We start from the raw sequence: 20,940 nt of genomic DNA, 5'->3' as shown, positions 1-20,940 counted from the left end.
GTGATGGCAAATTCTCTCGCAATATGAAATATGTGTTTTTTTTTAGGAGATGTAGAAGAAAGTAGAGAGCTCCACATTCCGCAGGCGAATTTTGACCACTGGTCAGACCAGACGTGACACTTGAGTCAGTCACCTTCACGCGAGTAAGACGCTAATTTAAAAAAAAAAAATTACATTATTGATATACTTAACTTTTTTAGGTATTGTAATGCTGTCTGTTTAGAAGTCAGCTGGTAGAGTTTTCATATTTTATGTTTTAGAGGAAATGATGGGTGAAATAGAAGAGGTTTCATTTAATTTGAATTATAAATAAAAGGACTTTAGTTTCGGTTCCATTCCTTTATTTTTGGCACACACTTTTAGGAAATCCGCGTGTGAAGCTCTCTCTCTCTCTCTCTCTCTCTCTCTCTCTCTCTCTCTCTCTCTCTCTCTCTCTCTCTCTCAAAACATAAGGTCGTCCGATCATAAACCGCCTCAAATATACCTGAGAGAGAGAGAGAGAGAGAGAGATATCTTTATCTTAATCCTACAGCAAGAACAGAGGCAGGCACCTTTAGAACTTGAAATTGGGAATAAGCAAAATTTTTTAATCTGAGAAAAAACAAAGCACAAGTGTTTTGGTTTGAGAAGTAATTGGCGGTAAAAGATATTCATTTAGTTTAGATGATGTGGCATAATCATCTTGAGATGATTATGCTGTAACAGTTAAATTTTCTCTTTCACTCAAGTTCGAACTCTTCATTTTGGCTCAAATTATCGGGGTCTTGTCCCTGATAATTTAAGAGAGAACGAGAACAAATGGTAATGCAAATCTTTTCCGTAAATCCTTTCTGAATTATGGACACCATGAACCTTGGAGGCACAGACGAAATCAGGAAGATGCGAAATTTAGGGAAGGTAATGATGGAATTACTTTAAATTAATCGCCCTTGTTCATAAGATATACGCAGTAAATTTCTGCTTCATTAGATAACTAACTAAACAGTCCTACATAATGGGTCATTACCAGTGCATCAACGACCCCCTTTGTAACGCCTATCATTCTTCACCTTTAGCCAGAACTCTAATTGGCCCTCCGAACACTTCCTAATGATTCATTTTTTTCACCAGTCTAGTCTTCCATTCTGTCTCGAACCAAACTAATGCATCCGTTCTCTGTATCGTTTTCACACCACGTCTGTGTATTTCCCTTTCACCACGTGCACTATATTACTCAAACAATCCTTTTCAACACTAGGAAACTTTTTTCTCTGATGCACAATCTGCAATCCACAAGGCACTTCCGAACATGAGACTTGGTCCTACTATCCCTTCATACATTGCCACCTTGCTTCTTACCGTAAAAAAACAAAATCTGTCTTTTATGCACAGCCTTCTACCCGTTACCTGCCTTTTCATCCTACCTTCATCTGTTATATTTACTCCAAAAACTTGTACGAATCGACCACTTCAGTTTAAAGTATTCCATCATCCGTCCTTCCATGCTATCAAATGCTCCATTCCCATTACCATCTGACACATTTATTCACATCGTGATCTTTTTGGTAACGATTCTGAAGCTCTTCTCGTCGAGTTTCTTCGGTTTCTCCTTGCCATCGCACATGGGTACCAAATTATTTGCAAACAAACATCCAGCCATTCCACACTCCATTCAATTTCTTGTCCCACCAGTTTGCACTTACATCTACTGACTGTTCTTCCTTTGACATGGCATTACGCCATCCACTAAGATATGAAACAGCCATCGAGACGAAGCACTCACTGCCTTGCCTCAGATGCAATTCTACATGAAACTTCATGAAAACTTTCCATTGGTCTAGGGAACTTTGTACCATGTATACTCAATACCCTTCACATTGCCTCGCGATGGATTTGATGATGAGCTTTTTCGAGATCCTTGTATGCCACACACACCTCTATTCCTGTACTTTACTTCCATCTTCTCGCTCAACTCTTTCAACAAACACTTGATCAACACCTCCTCTCCCTTTCTCAACTTATGTTGCTCTTTCCCGTGGGTGGGGGGGGGTAGTGCCGTCAGTGCATCTCATGCGGTGCACTGTAGGCATTACTTCAGGTTCTTTGCAGCGTGCCTTCGGCCCCTAGCTGCAACCCCTTTCGTTCGTTTTGCGGTACCTAAGTTCATATTCTCTTTCTTCCATCTTACTTTCCACCCTCTCCTAAATAATTGATTCATAGTGCAACTGCGAGGTTTTCCTCCTATTGCACCTTTCAAACCTTTTACTGTCAATTTCCTTTTCAGCATTGAATGACTTCATAGGTCGCAGTGCTTGGCCTTTGGCGTAAATTCTTTATTCAATTCAATTCAGTTACGCTGCTCTTGTAAGGGCTCTGTCTTTCTGTCGTCCGGTTCTCTGTCAATCAGAATTCGCTTATCGTAGTATAGCAATTCAAGTTGTTGCCCTGGAATGTTTACAGTCACTACTGTTATTTTTCAACGTTATGGATTGGAATAATTTTCGAGAACTTTTCTCTTCCAGACACTTTGCAAACCCTGGCCAGCCATTGGAATCGTACTGTCATCACCTTCCCTCGGTCTACCACAAGCATTCTCAGTCATAAACTAACCCTTGTCACTTGCGTCACCCGTTAGCCTCGCTTTCATCTTCCACATGCAGCAGTATTTAGAATGCTTACTCCATAGATCTAGGTTCATATGAGGCTGCTTTCCTCGAGTCACGTCTTTTGTTCGTAGATACATTTGTTATTTAATCTCTCTTTGTATTTACATCACCATACAGCTAATTTTCCTTAACGGTCTTTATCCCCCCCCCCCACCATTTTGCGGCATTAACACTACTAGAGAAACTGGACGGCGAGAATATCAGAGATAGGCAGTATTCGTATGACCTACACCAATAAACTCGAGCGGTTTCTCACTCTCTCTGTCTCCCTGAGTGCAGACGACATTCACGATTGTCGTAAATGGTTTTTATCTCTCATCCACTTTCAACAGTAGAACATTTCCTCTATTATTATTTGATTCGTTTGTCATTAGATTTGAAAACCAGTAATAATCGTAGGAATGTTATCGCAAATTACTATTTGACATGTACACGTTTGTTGTGAGTAATCCGAAAGGCATTAGTGTGATACTTGAAAGCATGAGTAAGAATTCCTTTTAGATGAATTTTATTTCATTTTGCATAGGAATAGGTAAATATAGCATTCGTAGCCAGCATGGATTTTATAATTAAGTTTGTTATTATTACATTTGTATGAGCAACTTGCTTTATGAAGCATTAGACCCTAACCCCTTACGTACAATAGTTATCCCTTAAATATTATTACATTTGTATGAGCAACTTGTTTCATGAAGCATTAGACCCTAACCCCTTACGTACAATAGTTATCCTTAAATACTTTATGGTTTGACGGAATATTGTCGATAAAGAAAAGGCGGCGGCTTGGTCTAGGTTTTAGCGTTCGCGATCTACATTGATTGTGATATTGTGTAACTACGTGTGTCTAGATTTATACATTTTGTTTAGTCCTAAGACATCTTCTAAGACAAATCAGTTAGCAGTATCCCCGGAAAGTCATGAAATACAGGAAAGAAAGAAGAGAATAAGACGAAATCTTGCCGATTATGTCCCAGGTAGTGGTTGCAACTCCTTCTGTTCTAATATCTTTAAGCTTCCTTAACCCCGCGTTGATGTGGCGGCGCTGGTGGTGGTGCCGATCCCAGTGTATGTGATATTTCTTGTTTTTATTCGTTTGGTTGTCAGATATCTTCGATTTTGCATCGTCTCATGTCATCCGTGCATGCCGAGTTTGTGTTTGGAAAAAAAAGACCAATTGGAATCTTGCGTTTTATGATTGTGTAGGGCGTTTTAAGGTCTGCTCATGTTTGTCCCTCCCTCCGGTGTCGGTCTTTTGCGCATGCCTGTACGTCCTTTTTTCATATCTTGTTGTGTGTGTATTTCTTTGTAGGCCTCTGTTGTTACCCCTCTCACCCTTTTTCTTCCTTCTCTCTATCTCTCCCTTAGCGGTGTTCTTGACTTCCCTTCCACCCCTCTCATCCCAATATCCCCGCCCTTTCCTCCCTCCCCCCTTTTCCCCTCATACCGCTTACCCCAGCTGTTGTGACGTCATCTCTGGCGTAATGATCGAGTCCTGACTGCCGGCCCCTCGCCTCTCTCTCTCTCTCTCTCTCTCTCTCTCTCTCTCTCAGAGCACCGCCACCACCTTCCTCCGCCGCCGCCGTTTGCCTACTCCTCCTCCCTCCTCGGCCCCTCCCTACCGCACACAACTGCCGCCGCCGCCGTGTTGCTGCTGCTGCTTCTGCTACCACCACGATGCCACACTGCCGCCTAGCTAACCAATCTGTTTGGGTTGATTTGATTGATTTCGATAGGAAATCAAAGTGGTGGGAATTGCTAAATTATGCAGCGGCGTTTGCAATTGAGGGGTCTCGAGACTTTTTTTAAGGGGGTGGGAATAGTCAAGATGTGGCTGAAAGCAGAAGCAGCCACAGCCAACATCATCAGCAGCAGGGTGTGTACACAGGGGGGTTCTTTCTTCCTCTCGGGGGAGGGGTTGGGATGTTCTTCCTTAGAAATAAATATTAAAGGGAAATTGTCTGCAACGTCGGTTGCAAGAACCTGATGCATTGTATCGGGATGGTTTATATAACTACCACAACCAAAGGAGAAAGCTGTGGAAGCTCGTCACCATGCCTCAGTTCCGTAATTTTCTCTCTCAACAAGTACAGATGGACTACCCCCTCCCTCTGCTATCCCCCCAATCATTCCCCCCCCTCCCCCAGGAGTGGAGTGGAATCTCCAGTTAACGTCATGTGTACTTTTCTCTTCGCGTTATTACTTGTTTGCCAAATAGGTTGCAATATGAAGTGCATTTTTAAATCGTAGATTATTCACACTTAGTTTCTCGTGCTTAAGTACGACCTATTGCTGCTGATGCCAGACTCCCATGGTCTGTTGCCAGTTCTAAATTTGGTGTAGTCCCCAACATGGATGAACCAAAAAGACAGTTAGTAGATGGCTATATGAGATGGGAAAAATGGAGGAAGTGAGTAGCATCAATAATAAATTAAAGAAAATGACATGGAAGTGGCAAGTGAATGAAAGCAACAGAATATATACAAAATTATGTACGTTCTGGAAAGTTGACAGCATAACAGAATTATGTAATTGGTTGAAGAAGGTTGGAAATGACAGATTTTTGTGTTGGTTGAAAGTCACTTCGGGTGTTTCACAATAGTGCTTTTGCCCTTTTAAGTGGGAAGTTGTCAGTTGTGGTTTTATTACTATCGTCACCTTATGGTTTATGTATGGTACATTATTTTGTGTACAGTATAGAATTGTAAATGAAAATCCTGTTGTTTTTTTTTTTTTTTTTTTTTTTTTTTTTTTGCAGCAGAGTACTGTACAAAACCAGCAATGTGTATTTTTGTCAAACACTGTGCAGTATTTACTCAGAAATCATGACTAGATTTTCCAGTTACATTATAAACAGTAGTACTGATGTTATAGAACTACTGTTATAGTTATGCCCTTTCCCTCAGTACTTTAATTGTTAGTATGCAGCATTTTGGATTTGAATACTACTCTTGTTTAAGAAGCTAAAAGAAGCTTAATATAATGCACCTCAGTGTAGCTTAACCCCTGAAAGGTGATGTGATTTATTTAATGCAGTAATGTATTTTGTTGTATCCTGTTCATTTGACGTAGTTGATTGATTGATTTATTCTGTAAGCTGCCATCAAAAGGATATTGTCATTGATGCTAGGAACATTTGTATTGTAAACAGTATGGTTTGAAAACAGATTCTGTTTAAGGAAAATTTTGAACTTCTGTGAAGATTTCACTCATCCTTCATAAATGTATACACTGTAAATACCTGAGTATATGTAATATAATAAAATTAAATTATTCACTTTGCAGTGAACTGCAATGTTTTAATAATTTTACAGCTGCTGTTTAGTTTGTTTACCTTTAATTGGAGTTCTGTATACATTGTCCATGTATTTTAGTAGGGCAAACATTCACACAGAATAAACCTAAAAGGCCACAAACTTGCAAAGCAAGCTTCCTTGAAGTGGAATATATGCCTGTGAAGAAAAGAGGAATACTGTAGAAGGAAATATTAAATGACCTTTAAAGATAAATCAGCAAACATTTACGTTAAATTTTCTATATTGAAAGTATTGCAGTGCAGCATGGGACTTATCAGACAAATTTTTTATCCATTTATGTTAATTGGTATGTCATCATTGTCTGTTGTATGGTTCCTTAAGATTTGTTGCTTGTCATAAGATTTGTAGATTGTAATTTAGTAGAGCATTGCCCAGTGTAGTATGTAAAAATAAAGAACGAATATTTCCTACAAGTATATTCAAAGTACTATTTTAATCTTGAAAGTTCATGCCTCATGAAGTGTCCATTACCATTTTATTTTGGTAAAGGGAGTCATATAATGGTGGTTTATCATTGTTTCACTTTAGTATTTCACCTTTTATTGTTATGTGATTGTTGCTGGTATTAATAACCACTTTAGTTCTGTATACAAGGTAAAGGTGTTTTGGAGTAGAGGGTAACAAATAGTAATACAGTACTGTACTGTATACTTGTAAATGTTAAGGAATATGACATCAGCTGGAAGCAGCTTGGCTTAAATTGATGTGCTGCGTACTTGTTATACATAGGCTTTAGCTAGACATAGTGTATTCCAATTTTGAGACCATGTATTCCAACTTACATTATATCAAATATGTAAGTGATCATTTTTCATAGTTATGGTATGATGTTTGCTTTCCCAGTCTTAATTCTTATTAAATATTTTGACTATAAAATAAACTACAGTTTACAGCCTTTTGGAATATAAACTATTTGTTTCTCCAAATAGTTCTCCCCCGCAAAATGTACCAAGTAACTTTAGAGCATTGATCATTAGTTTCTATTTTTGCTTGGCTCATTTGTAGTCCATTCTCATGAATTTTATCTTATTTCAGGAATTTGGTATCAGCCTCTCAAGATGGCAAGCTCATAGTGTGGGACAGTTATACTACAAACAAGGTGCATGCCATCCCCCTCCGGTCCAGCTGGGTCATGACCTGTGCCTATGCGCCCTCCGGCAGTTATGTTGCATGTGGTGGCCTTGATAATATCTGTTCGATATATAGGTAGGCATTGTTTTCCATACATACATACATACAGTACAATATTTTTCAGCATAACTTTTGATATGTACAGAACAAATTAAATTCTTGTTTCATCCATATTATAAAACTAAGGCTATAATTCTGTTTTTCCACAGTCTAAAGACAAGAGAAGGCAATGTGAGAGTGAGTAGGGAATTACCTGGTCACACTGGTTACCTAAGTTGCTGTCGGTTCCTAGACGACAACCAAATAGTCACAAGCTCGGGAGATATGACCTGGTAGGTGTATTACAACTCAATTTTTGTCTTGCAACAAGCCCAGTTGTTTGCAACTTTAGAAGGCCTGACCAATGTGCTGTTTGAGAAGTAATTAAATTAAATTTTATGTAGCTATGGAAAAAAAAATTGTTGAACTGTTGTATAACCTGTAGTAGTTCCTTCCTTAAATGTGAAAGAGGAAAAAATTATTCCATAATGAGGAAAAAGAGTAATATATTTTTCTATAATACCTTAAAACTGCTAAAGATAGAGTAACCAGTTTGTGTGTGCACAGTGTTTGTGTTAAATATTTTATTATAATCCCTTAGAAATGTATGTGTATGGGTCTCGTGATGTACGTACAATTCATGTTCTATAAGAAGAGGGAAAGAAAATAGCTAAATTGCTGATTGTGAGCATGTTGTAAAAGTGAAAGAGCAAAATTAATGGCGATTAGATATGTAGAATGTATAGACATTTATCCCAAAATTGTAGTTTCAACATGTGTGGAGTAGCTGTTATAATTTTTACCAAAGTAACTTTGTTCATTGGAAGTACAGTACATAGCTGTTATGGTATATACATACTGTACATAAATCTAGTGAATGGCAAATATGTTTACTGCTACAAGTTTTTTGTTCTCATACTGAATAGTGTAGTATTTGAAATGCTTCTGTAGAAATGTGCTCATTAAAAATTGTTTCTTCATCTGCTTTTGTACTTGAATTTATTTTAGAAGTCAAATATGGAACTTTAAGATAAGTTTTTGTATGTTTACATACTTTGTAAATTAATCTCACAAGAATATCCAGTGGTATCCATGATGTAAGTAGAGGATGTAGTCGTTTTTGTCTTAAAGGATGTTTTGTGATAGTGATAACATTAGGTTATGGCAGAGATTTCTTTGTGACTATTATTTAAAACCTTTTTTTGTGGGATGCATTTTACAAATTCATCCTGTAGCTTTTACTGTAGTTTTTCATTTTTTGGATAAGATCTGTAACAAAATGTTCTTTTCCAGTGCTCTATGGGACATTGAGACGGGTCAGCAGTGCACACAATTCACAGGACATACAGGGGATGTCATGTCACTGTCCTTGTCTCCCAATATGAGGACCTTCACTTCAGGTGCCTGTGATGCTTCAGCCAAGTTATGGGATATCCGAGATGGTATGTGTCGGCAGACCTTCCCTGGCCACGAATCTGATATCAACGCAGTAACTGTAAGTTGAAGTTCTACCAGTGTTTCTGATGTTATGATACGTTTATATAGGTTTCCTTTTGTATCAGATGCTTCTATCATAAATCTCAAAATGTTCATATTGAGGTTGAACATTTGAAAATTTTCTCCTTTTACCAATAAGATTTTCCAGGCCTCCAAGATAACTCAAACCATTTTACTTTATATTTCACTAGTGATGAATTTTGCACCGGATGGCATTGGATGCTGTTGAAGAAAATTGTTTTAAAAGATATTGAAATTTAATACAGTAGATGGAAAAGATTTCTATTAGGTTGTTTGGTTTTATATTAAATGGTGCTTCATGTTCCAAAAATGTCAAGTGTCTGATTTATACATTTTGATGATAGTGTGTGGGGGTGAAAATAGTCATACTATACATGATTGACTTGGTGTAAAATACATTTTTTTCATGGTTACAACCATTACAGTATTTAGCATATATTCAGACTGGGCGACTTAGATTGTTTGCAGTGAAAATACCTTGTCCTGTTTTGTACTATATATCAGATGTGTAGTTAACAGGTTTTATTTTTATTTTTAGAAAGTTCAAAATTGATAATGGAAGTTTTAAGTGATCCGTAAATTTTGTTATAGTGTTTTTTTTTGGGGGGGGGATCATACTGTATTGTATTTGACTAAAGTCAATTGAAATACTAAGGAGGTTTTGTAGTTGAAGTATGGTACATAAAATTTGTCAAGAGACACATGTTAAATTTAACAGATAAAAGCATTTGCAGCACTATCAGGTTTGTTTAATTGATTAGCATTTGTTTTATGAACAGATGAGTTACAGTTTGCCAGGTGACAGAACTAAACAGTCTTGTTTTCATTTTGACACACAATTTCAATCTTTAGTTTGCTTCATTTGAATGTAGTTAGTTTATTTTGGTGTGACAGTGTTTGGTTAGGTTGTTGTTAAGTGCTGCAGGGACTCCTATTATATATTTGTATTATGCTGTTGGTTTGACTGTGAGGTTTGGGTATTTCATTTAACCTTGTTTAATAAGCTTTTTGGCAATGTTTAATTTTTGCAGTTTTACATATTTTGGTGGTTATCTTTTAATGTTGGTCTTTATGCTATGATAGCTTTGTTAGTTGGGACAGATGAGACCAATGAATTATATTTTATAGAGTTGGTGACAGGAAGAGGTATGGTTATTGATGCTTATAGGCCATTGTTGTAATTAAAAGTGAAAAATTGCTTAGAATTTATTAGGGTAATTTTATTAGAAGCCTTTAACACTATATCCAGTTAAATTTATTTATTGGTGAGGTTTGCATAAGTTAGTTACTATGTATTGTCATTCATTTTCTGAAGTTCAGATCTTTCCCAGGTTGCAGGCTGATTTCAGAGACTAATGGGAAGGTTTGTCTGTTCCTGGATTTTGTTTCTAACCCCCGGTAGACCATTTTTTTTTTTTTTTGTAAGCTTTTTAGTTTTCATGTTTACATACATTTTGGCTTTGTAACAGTAATGAACACCATTTACGTGCAAAGTAATAAAACTGTTGATGCAATAATCATGAGTTTGGTTGGATTTATAGTTCATTTTTGTTCTGAGGGACATTCTGTATACATAGGAAGTATTGCTAGGAAATATTGGTGCTGTTTTAAGTAGCATATAACTGGAGGCAATGTTTCTTTGCTTGTCAGACCATAATTTTGTTTATAATGAGAAGTCTGCTTGTAGTTAGGTGCTATTATTTTGATACACCTTTGCAAACATTCTTGTGGGAGTGTAAGTTGGTTGAGAAGGTTGAACATTCTCCTGCTAGTAATATACTTATGAATTTACCACTTTGTGTACTAGCTTGTAAGAATACTGTATTTAGATTTTTTTAGCTGTTGACTAGAAAATGAGTAGTGTACATAATACAGTATAGTTATTGTAAAAACTTTTTGCTGTAATTCTTTTTAAATTTATTATAAAGTAGTTTTACATTACCCGTGAGTCATGTTGCTACATTAATAGGGTCCTTCCAAAGGAATTGCTCCACAAATAAGAAATGAAAATGGTATGAGATAAAACTCCAGAAGTTAGACATCTGACTGATATGAAACCAAAGAGTACAGTTAAAAAGCACAAGACAGAAATCATTGTAGCCTGGTTCTGAAAGGAAGCGTCTAAGAATTGATACTGTCTACAGTGTGCATTGTGTGGCACACTGTAGGGGAAATGTCCCTACTAGGAATTTGGGTGTAAAAGCCATGGAGTTTTACTTTGCAGTTTTATGTTTTAGTAATGTGTTTGTCAATAGGATTTTGATTGTGGATTTGTATTTTGTATCCCATCTTATTTATAATGGCACTGAATGACCCCATGGGTCCCAGTGCTTGACTTTGTGTCTAGATCTCGTATTCCATTCCATTCCATCCCTTTTTATAATGTTACAATACTATTTACTTATGAGCAAATGAGACAAAACTTTATTTTCTTTTCAGTTCTTCCCTAACGGGCATGCATTCGCTACTGGGTCGGATGATGCCACCTGCCGCTTGTTTGACATCCGAGCAGATCAAGAATTGGCTATGTATTCCCATGACAACATTATTTGTGGAATCACCTCTGTAGCATTCAGCAAATCTGGCAGACTGCTGTTGGCAGGATATGATGACTTTAATTGTAATGTGTGGGATTCAATGAGGACAGAGAGGGCTGGTAAGAATCATTTGATACTGACCATGATGGTCTTCATTTGTTTATTTTTTATCCTTTTTTTTTACATGTGTTCCCTTTTCCATATATGGACTTTCTGTTTTGTGGAAGCTTGCTTAATTCTGTAAGACTGTTTAGTCACTTTGAATGAAAGTACAGGAACATTACATTTTTTCTTTCTCCACACAACCTTATTTTGTTGGCAGTTTCCACATTTATTCTCTTGGGAGCTATTGTGTTAATGGTAAGAGGCAATTTAGGTAAATTGAAATGGATTTCAAATTCTTGTTTTAAGAAAATTTGATTGAAAGGTGCTTATTTAGATTTATATAACAAATCTAAGTTGATTTCGATGTTGTAAGACTATTTCAAGAATATAGAACCACTTGGCTTCAAAGTAATTTGAATTTATATTGTTCATAGTTTCCCTATTTCAAGAATATAGAACCACTTGGCTTCAAAGTAATTTGAATTTATATTGTTCATAGTTTTTAGGTAAGAGTGCTTAATTTTCACTAAACACTGTTAATTTTATTGCTTTATTGAAAATAAACATAATTGACACAGAGCTTGAGGTGAATGAAAGGGAAGCAAAGGATAAAGCAGTCAGAAAAGAGGCCTTCTGTATGCTTTGGGAATATCAAATGTAACAGGTGGCATCACAAGAGATACTTTAGTGTACAAAACATGCAGGGAGTTTTGCATTGCAATGTCTGGTAGTATGAGAGGAGAAAATTAGGAAGAAAGGGAAGTGGGGTATCCTGTGGCAGTGGAGGTCTTAGAGGGTGTTGAAAATTGTTGAGGTCTTAGAAGGTGTTGAAAATTGTTACCTTGGGATGACACTAAACTGTGAAGTAGATATTGAGAAGGCAGTAAAAAAATACAGCCAGGTTGATGTAGAAAGAGATTGCTGGACTACTGATGAATAAAGAATCTTATTAAAAAGCAAAAACTTATGAGATGCATAAGGATTGAATTGATGTATGTAGCATAGTTATGGACAAGAAAATGGAGATTTTGAAAATATGACTATAAATTTTAGGAGAGATGAGGTGTTCAGGAGCGGGAAAATAGGCTGCAATCTCAAAGATTTAGATTTTGTTGACATATGATGAGAAGGTATGAGGAAAAATCAGTCAAAAAAGTAGTAGATATGAAGTAACAGGACAAAGACTGATAGGAATGTCAAGGAAGTAGTATAAAAATGGCATGGATAAAGACTTAAACAAAATATAAACTTGTGCAGAAAGTGCTTAAGACATCATTACTTCCAAGTAGGTAAAGTTTGACGTAAAAGTAATGATTTAAGTAATTTTATGCCAGGAGTCATCCATTAGGCAAGTAAGCCAGTGGAGATGTAACAAATGAATGAAAAAGACAGATTTTATTGTTTCAGGACAGAACCCTTATAGGAAATTATTTATGGCTGTTGTGTTCTTTGCTTTTGCTTTTTGTAGTGTGAATACTCCAAATATACTCAAGGATGGACCTTTCAACATCATTAATTTGGTCCAGAATGTGTATTTTCAAGTTTTAATGGGTATTGTGTGTTTAATATGACTAAATAGCCAATATTCGTTGCATGGAATATTTTTTGTAGTAAAGGTTTGACTCAAAAAGGTTGTGACAGCTCTGAACTATCTACATTGGTTAGGTAATGTTTTAATGACTAGTATCTAGTATCATAACCAGATGTTATGGTCAATTAACCTTCAAATTTGCAACTGTGTTGTAAATCAAGTTTCATTGGAAGATATCTTATCATGGGTAGTACTGTTCTCAACTTTTTATTTGTGTTTTCAATTTTCAGCTGAATTTATTTTCCTCTTCCATGAGTGGACAGTTATGATTATGTGAATGTTTGAGCTTGTTTTCATTAGAAGTACCTTGGCTTGCTTATGAGGAATTCTATATACAGTATCCAGATTTCAGATAGGATGGTTGATTTGATTTTTATTCCCATTTTGCCATTTTCCAAGGAAATTTTATATAAGTACAGTAACATTTTCACATGCCTTTTCAGTTATATGGCTATCAGAAAGGGAATCTGTGTTTAATGTAAATATTAGTGTAATACATCTGCGTATTATGTCTTATATTTTAAACTTGTTTGTTTTCTCTTCAATATGGTGAATAAATATTCATGTTCTTTTTAGTCTTTATCACCAGCTCTTTAATGTGGCATATGGTGATCTCCTACTTTTTTCAGGTGTTCTGGCGGGCCATGACAACCGCGTCAGTTGCCTGGGTGTAACCGAAGATGGCATGGCTGTGGCCACGGGCTCATGGGACAGTTTCCTGAAGATCTGGAACTAAACTCGTCCTACCACCACCACTCCAGTATCAACATCAGTATCTTCCCAAGGAACAAAATTCCCTCTTAAAGATACAGTCAAGAAGCTTGGTGTTTGCATGCCTGCGTGTGTGTCTGTGCAGCCCACGCTTATGGTAACACCACTCTTTGCTTCATAGCCACCATTGATGTGGGTCACTCCACTAGTTTGTGTGTACTAAGGGAGGATGATTATTGATGGATCTTTCTTTTTCATTTTTTGATATGAAACAAAAAAAAATTTAGGTGAGTGAGTGTAAATGAATTTGGTGCAAGATTAATATGTATTTGGGAAAATGTGTGTGTATGTTGATAAATGAAGAGGCCCATGGGATAGTGGACACAAATGTAACTGGACTTTTTATTAAGACAAATGATCAACTGGATATTGGGGCAATCGATCAGTGCAGTGTGTGTCCTCCAGCCCAGGGACCCTAACAACCGTGACCCAACGATGGTGGCGACAGCACACACGCAGAAGCCCAGGTGGTGCTGGCTCTTATTACAGCCAGCATGGGGATGGTGAAGATGATGATGATCACAAGCATCACACACACCAGTTGGTGGTGGAGATGCTGCTGCTGCTGTTCCTTTTATTGGGGGCTCAGCTCTCCCACCATTCTCTTCCTTAATGTCTAGTCAGCCTGATGGAGTTGCTGCATGACTTTGATGCTGAGCGTTTCCGTGTAAGTGGCGGTGGCTGATTATGTGATCTTTGGCCCCATAAGTTGAGCAGGTAGGTGTCAACATTTTTCGAGTTGATGCCTCATGGTGATGGTAGGTGTCCAGGACGCCACGCCTGGCACTCGCCTGCCTCGCCCCTGCTCTCTCTCTGTGTGCCGCTGCTGCTTGTGACACGGACGACAGAAGACTGCACCTGTATCGGCCGTGCCTGAGGGTCAGGTCAGGGCTGAGGGGTAAGCCCAGGTGAACGCAATGGTAATGTGTTCATAATGCCTTAAGGCAACCTCTACACTCCCTCGTGTTAGTGTGGAGAAAAGTGAGGTGCTTGAGTAAGACAAAATTTTGTCCTGTTCCCTACTCCACTGCTGCTTATTGCGCGCATGTTCTGCTCTTGTCAGGCCAAGCACCCATTGATGGAGTCATCGTATAGGGGAATACTATTATCCTATTGGGACCACGTGGTGATAAGTAAAATTGGAATCGTTCAGAGAGCATGAAAATTTGATACAGTTACCCTTCCGCATATGATCGTGCACTTAGATTTTGGATTTAAGTGCCATTTTCATGGTGACCTCAACTGCCAATGTAGTTTTAATTTGGGCAATTCTTAGTTAGGTAATGAACATTTGTACTCCTTTTAAGCTAATCCAGATCAGGAAAAATCATTGCTTTATTCAGTCTCAAATACGGTAATCTGTGAAATAATCCACAATAGCTTCTTGCATTAGTGTAGCCCCAGAGCTAAAAAGTTCTCTTTGATAAACAAAAACTTGCATTTGAACTCCTTAAGCCGGAGCACATACATAACTAACTATCAGTGTTGGTATCTGTTCTGTTGGGTCGTTATTATAATATTCCTGCATTTAATTAATTTTTCTTTGTAAAACTTAAAAAAACATCTGTGATGCCAAATGTGCTGAATGGCAGACAAAAGTTTTAGATGGAATGGATGTTATGACTATTTGGAGAAAATTATGAATGATTGACAGATTGCTCAGAATACATTATATGTAGAATGTGATGCAGGTTCATAGAAGAAAGTAAAAAGCATACAAACTAACTTCCCCTCAGAAGCGCTTCAAAAAAAAGAAAAGGATAACAACAAAATTTAGGTAACAATGTAGTGCTATTTTTAACGTATTGGATCAAACTTCTTGAGTTACTTATGGTTCTTGATAAAATTTTAAAACATAAATGTTGATTAGAGGGGAAGTACTACTTAGTAATGTCCACCTACACAAAGAGCGTAACATATTTTAAAACTTACGCACAAATAATGAGATAAAAATAACGCACTGAAAGGGTGATTTTTCATAATTAAATCGGTGATATTGGTGGACACAAGTAATCCTAGCTCAATTCTGCTGCTCTTATAATTTTGTCCTAAACCTTGACAAACCTATACTTTGTATGTCAGAGAGCCTCTATACCCTCCCCTGCTGCAGCTTTCTCTGTAATTCCCACACGAAAAAGATCTTTTCATTTGATCCTGAACCCAATTTCCTTCTGTGGCTGCCCCAGTTTCCCGTGAAATGTCACAAGAAAGTTGAAGCTTTTTTGTGCCTATGTTATTATTATATAATTTTGCTGAAAATCAATTTGAACACAAGCAGCATTCAGGTTACCTGTAATAATAAAAGATTTATTTATCCTTCACATTTATGTTGATTAATTGTGTATGATTCTTTTGCCAGGCGGTAAGTGTCTGGCCTCAGCCTTCTCGATGATACCGAACTTGACCAAACAAACAGGTGTATTTAACCTGGATCTGTCTCTGCTCTCGCCATACCACCCGGAAGCTCATAGAACAGCCAAACAATTTCTTAGTGACCATCTTTAAGAAATGCAAGGGCTCAGGGCTGTTCTATGGCCCTCTGGCTGTAGGGGGGAGCCTGTCTGGGATGGGTTTGTATGGTTGTCCGGCAGCTGGGTACTAGTTTGTGTTCCCCGTGCACTCCCAGGGTACATTTTGCTTAAGTTGCTGCTTCCCATACCCCTTTGTTGTGTGTGTGCAAGGAGTGGCCAGTAACCCTAGCCACCCCTCCCATAACTCCCTGCCCAGTGTCCTGGGAACTCGGTTTAGAACTCTTGCTGGCACCCAGCCCCGCGGTATCATCTTGATGGATTTTTAAAAGAGAGGCCACACACTCACTTGGATGTCCAAGTTTTTAATAAAAAATAATGGTAGTAGTTTTTCTCAGCCAAAAAAATGTAAAGATTACGATGGTATAAAAAGTAGTCAGATTTTAACCCTATTCCGGGAGTGTGAAGTGTCAATTGTAGCATATAATTCCGTAACTTGTAAAGGTACTAAGCCAAATGGAACCCTCTCTCCAAGGAAGCGCCCTAGCCAGGAGATGTCAGATGGTGGGCGCATTGGTGCCAGGTAGGGCAAGGTAGGCTAGTAGCAGCAGCAGTGGCGGGGGCCGGTAGCAGCTCACTACCACGACCAGCAGCTCCCAGCCCCGAGCCAGTCCCTGCCATGTACCTTCCTACCACCAATAACAGCACAGACAAGTGTGAAGCAAAGTCACTCCTGCTACAAAATTGTTATATATTTCAAACAAAACAAAATAAAAATGTAATTCAGCCAGGTATGATTTATTTTGAAAAGTGGTTTCTAATACCCAATGAGTTGTAGAACAGTCCACCGCAGAGGCGTTACTTTTACACGAGGCGGGCCCCAGGGCAGCTTACCGGTAATCAGCTTGTAGGTGATGTGAGGGTGTAGTTTTGAAGACCAATACCCTACAGCATCTACCAGGCCACTTAATAGATGCAGACTATCAATGCATTCCCATTGCTGTCCCTGGGACCCGCACACTGTTATATGAGGGATTTTTCAATTGATTCCGACTCCGGTTGTAGCTTATGAAGTCTCGTTTGTGAATTTGTCATGTAAGTAACTATCTGACTTGTCCAATAAAGCTATTTGTCTTTACACTTGGTGTTTTATAACCCTTTTAAAGTATTAATTGACTGGCAGTCATTAAAAAGCTGATCCCTTGAAAATCATAAAAGTAAATCCTGCACCAATTTGATAGTACCAGAAAACGTAGAAAGATTTAAATTATCCCGGCACAATTTGGAAGTTAATTAGTCTGTGCTACTGTACTAACCATAACTACAGCCTAGCCAAATTTATATTGCCAATATTATGAATTGTATTTTGTTACCTGTTACTTTGGTTGAGAGAAATTAAAAGAATACTGGTTTTGTTGAAGTAAAGCTAAATTGGGCCCAAGTAAGAACTTCATATTTGACATTTATTTTTGTCGAGTTTAAAAGACCCTAACAAGAAGTGATTTATATACCAGCTGTATCTTGTCAAATTGAGCATTCCAAAAAAGTTTCATGCTCTTACTTTATAATATGTTTGCTGTCACAAAAACTTAAATCATCAGGCATTGAATGCTAGTTAAACATTTGTGAATTGCACACCAAAAAATTGAAGGAACACCTTGAAGTGAAATGAAGCTTGCTTTAGGGGTTGGGATAAATCTTATATTGGCATACTATGGTGATTACTTCTGAGGTAAGTGGCTTTGTATGTAAAATAGTATTATATCTTTAGTAATTTCAAAGTTCAAACTGAATTGCTTGTGGGAAAAATGCAGAAACTGAGTCAAGTATTGTAGCCCTTGGTATGATAAGTGTAGTGTGCCATTTGGTGATTAAAACCTAACATATCTTGTGCAGTAAGTACTCTGTTTTTTTAAAAAACGTATTTGGCAGCACAGCTCAAAAGTAAAAGGACTGGTGGGTAAAAGATTAAAAAGAAAGTTAATAGAATATTGCCATACAGTTTTTTTTTGTTTTATAATTTTACAGAAGTTCAGAAGAATATAAATAGAAATGAGTTTTCCGTATCTTGATACTCATTAATTTTCTAAAATTAAGATGAAAGGAACAAATCTTGGACCAAAGAGTTGGTCTGCTCTAGTTATTAATACCCTGTTTTCTATGAAGTCCTCAAACTAAGCTGACGTTAGCCAAGGTGAAAACAGTACAGTAGCACCTCAACTTACTATATACTTTGGGGGTCTGGGCTTCTGTAATATGTGTAATAGATAGACAACTACTTTACTCCATTTTATCTTCAGCCTTGGTAGAGCTTATGTTTTATTTGTCTAAGGAAAGATGATTTGTATTACAGTGCTGAGTAAATATTCTAGGCAGACTGAATAGTTAAATGCAAACAATTTCTTCATGTAAATGTCACTAAGCACTCATATCAGTGGTGTTTTGTCACTTTGATTTTTCTTCATTTGAACTTAATTAAACTTCTGATGGTACAAGTAAAACTTCTGAAGTTGGACTCTTCTTGTTATTGGGATATCAAATACTGTAAGAACTCTGCATGATAATGTAATTCTTCATTGAATGTGATATAGCCTTTTTTATGAAGAAAAATTCTCATAAGAGGATGGATAACAAGCACTGCTCATTGTTGATTTGTAGTCAAGACTTCTTGCCTGTTCCTAAGAACTGATATTGATAGACGAGAGGCGAAACTTTAGACCGGAATACCTCAAAGTCTTCGTCTTTGGAATGCAATGAATTAAGTTAAATGAGGCTAATGCTCTTGTTGAATCAATTTCTGAATTGTTTGTATAACGAGAGGGTGGTAACTACTGTTTTGGATACTGTACATCCCCTTACAACTTGGCCAAATTGTTCAGTTGTAGGGTAGCTGTTGAAGACTTGGTATATGAAACCCCATTTAGTTGATTTTTAAGAGTTATGCATATTTTACATTCAAGCTTACAAATTAAATACAGCACAGTACTCTAATCTGATGAAGAATCATAACCGGGATAAAGGGATACATCTAGCAATAAATTGTGGGTGATAATGAGGTGCCCATATGCAAATACAGTTCCTCATTTTAGGTTGCAGCTTTAGGACTGGATTCACCATAGACACGAACTGTAACAGGCCATGAATCTGTTCCATCTGTTATTGGAAAACCTTACATTGCACCAGGAACCCTTGTGGATCTTTCTTGATTCTAGCCTGAGTTTGGCTGGGAAGAGAAAAAAGGCTGCGAAGCACATCCCAGCAAAACACCTGGTGGGTGTGAGGCAATACTTGCACCAGTTGATCAGGAAACCTTTTAGCTAGAGTCTCTTTATTTCCACTTGTAAGTTTCACAAGTGCCCCTCTCTGGTGGTCCCCCAGACTAGCCAATTGTGTAGGTTGGCCACCAGTCAACCATTGTTGCCAATTTTGTGAAGACCTTTAGGGTGAAGTTCAAGCCAAAGGTCATGACCCGGAATCTGGAGCTCTAGGAAGGGCCGAGAGGGAATGGCGATAAGGATCTAGTAGACTGACATATTCCTCTTAAGTTTAAGCTTTTTGTTAGCCTACTTCAAGGACCTTACTTTTTCCAAAAGAGTTTCTCTATTCATGTGAGTGACCTTAGAGGACATTTTAGTCTCTCCTAGGGGCTGAAAATGTCTTGTTATAAATGACCAATTTGGTATCTAATTCTGCTCTGAGTTTCTGACAGGAATGTTCAGTAACATCTTGAATATAGTGGTGCTCAGTATCCAGGTCTTCCTTGATACTTTGCAGGATCTTTCTAAACTTCGGCCAGGTTGCCAGAAGATGAGATCCGAGTTTTGCCACAAACTCATGAACGATAAAGATGTATCCCCAGTCCTCCACCAGCTAGACAAGATATAGAATTACGGGCTGCTCTATGAGCAAGAGCTCTTGCTGGCATAAAGCCAGCTCAATCAATAACAACAACAAGATACAGAAGCAGAGCAAATCAATAATACTCTACATTGAGGCTAAGGCTGGTAAAACAAGTCTTATGGGCGAGATCTCTAAGGCTTCTACAGTACTGAGGCATGCGCAGTGCTTGGGTTAGGCTGTGGAGAGTCACATCCCACTCTGGAGGGCAAAGCTGAAAAGGTTGGCAAAACCGTTCAAAGCATACCCTTCAGTCAGAAGACTTGGTTCAAGGCTGAACAGTAGGCTTTACCACAGGGAATGAGAAGAGCTTGTCTCGATGAACTTGGACGAGTAAGTTCACAATCTGCTGCAGAGTAGCTAAACAAAGAGAGATTCTGTCTGCCATACCAATTTGAGAAGAGGGTCCACACCATTACCTCAGTGACAAGGTAGTTAGGCTACCTCATAATGCGTGGGGAACAGAGGTAGGCACCTTGACCAAAAGGGGCAGTAGATCAGGACACCACTTGGGACAGGGCGAACAAAGTACTACCAGGGTTACCCGAGACCTGGAGTAACCAACACTTGGTTGATCACTTGGCAAATCAGACTGCCAGGAGGAAAGGCAAAGATATTCAGATGTCCGAGGGGCTACTGGGAAGTTTTTGCCAAGGCAGTCAGGTGCCTGCAAATGGAAGAACTGAACACCACGAGCTTCTTATGTAACCGTCAGATGAACAGGTTGCTCACTGGGGTGCACCAATCTTGAACAGCCTTTCCCCATCAGCTGAGCTGGTTTGCCAGAACCTTCATTCTTCCTGGAATGTCTATGTCAGACTGCTCAGTAGTGTGGTAAACTCACTTGTGCAATTGCATCGGCACCCTTGTCACTGATCGACACTATGGAGTGACATTACATGATCTTGTAATGTTGCAGCTATC

The 20,940-nt window shown here is 38.1% G+C and overlaps 1 protein-coding gene across 9 annotated transcripts in view; it reads left to right on the top strand.

The window, feature by feature from the left end:
- Positions 1 to 17,257, top strand: part of Gbeta13F (guanine nucleotide-binding protein subunit beta-1) — a 117,171-nt gene extending 99,914 nt beyond the window's left edge. For all 9 annotated transcript variants that reach the window (XM_067114116.1, XM_067114118.1, XM_067114121.1 and 6 more), the window contains exons 4-8: positions 6,995 to 7,165; positions 7,300 to 7,422; positions 8,423 to 8,624; positions 11,087 to 11,303; positions 13,510 to 17,257. In XM_067114116.1, coding sequence (XP_066970217.1) covers positions 6,995 to 7,165; positions 7,300 to 7,422; positions 8,423 to 8,624; positions 11,087 to 11,303; positions 13,510 to 13,616 — 820 coding nt within the window. In that variant the 3' untranslated portion in view covers positions 13,617 to 17,257. The remainder of the gene's footprint in view (positions 1 to 6,994; positions 7,166 to 7,299; positions 7,423 to 8,422; positions 8,625 to 11,086; positions 11,304 to 13,509) is intronic.
- The last annotated feature ends 3,683 nt before the right edge of the window (positions 17,258 to 20,940 follow it).

This window comes from Macrobrachium rosenbergii, chromosome 13 (assembly GCF_040412425.1).
Source record: "Macrobrachium rosenbergii isolate ZJJX-2024 chromosome 13, ASM4041242v1, whole genome shotgun sequence".
NCBI classification, from domain to species: domain Eukaryota; kingdom Metazoa; phylum Arthropoda; class Malacostraca; order Decapoda; family Palaemonidae; genus Macrobrachium; species Macrobrachium rosenbergii.
Note: the sequence above shows the minus strand (reverse complement) of the source record. Positions and strands in the feature narration are given on the sequence as shown.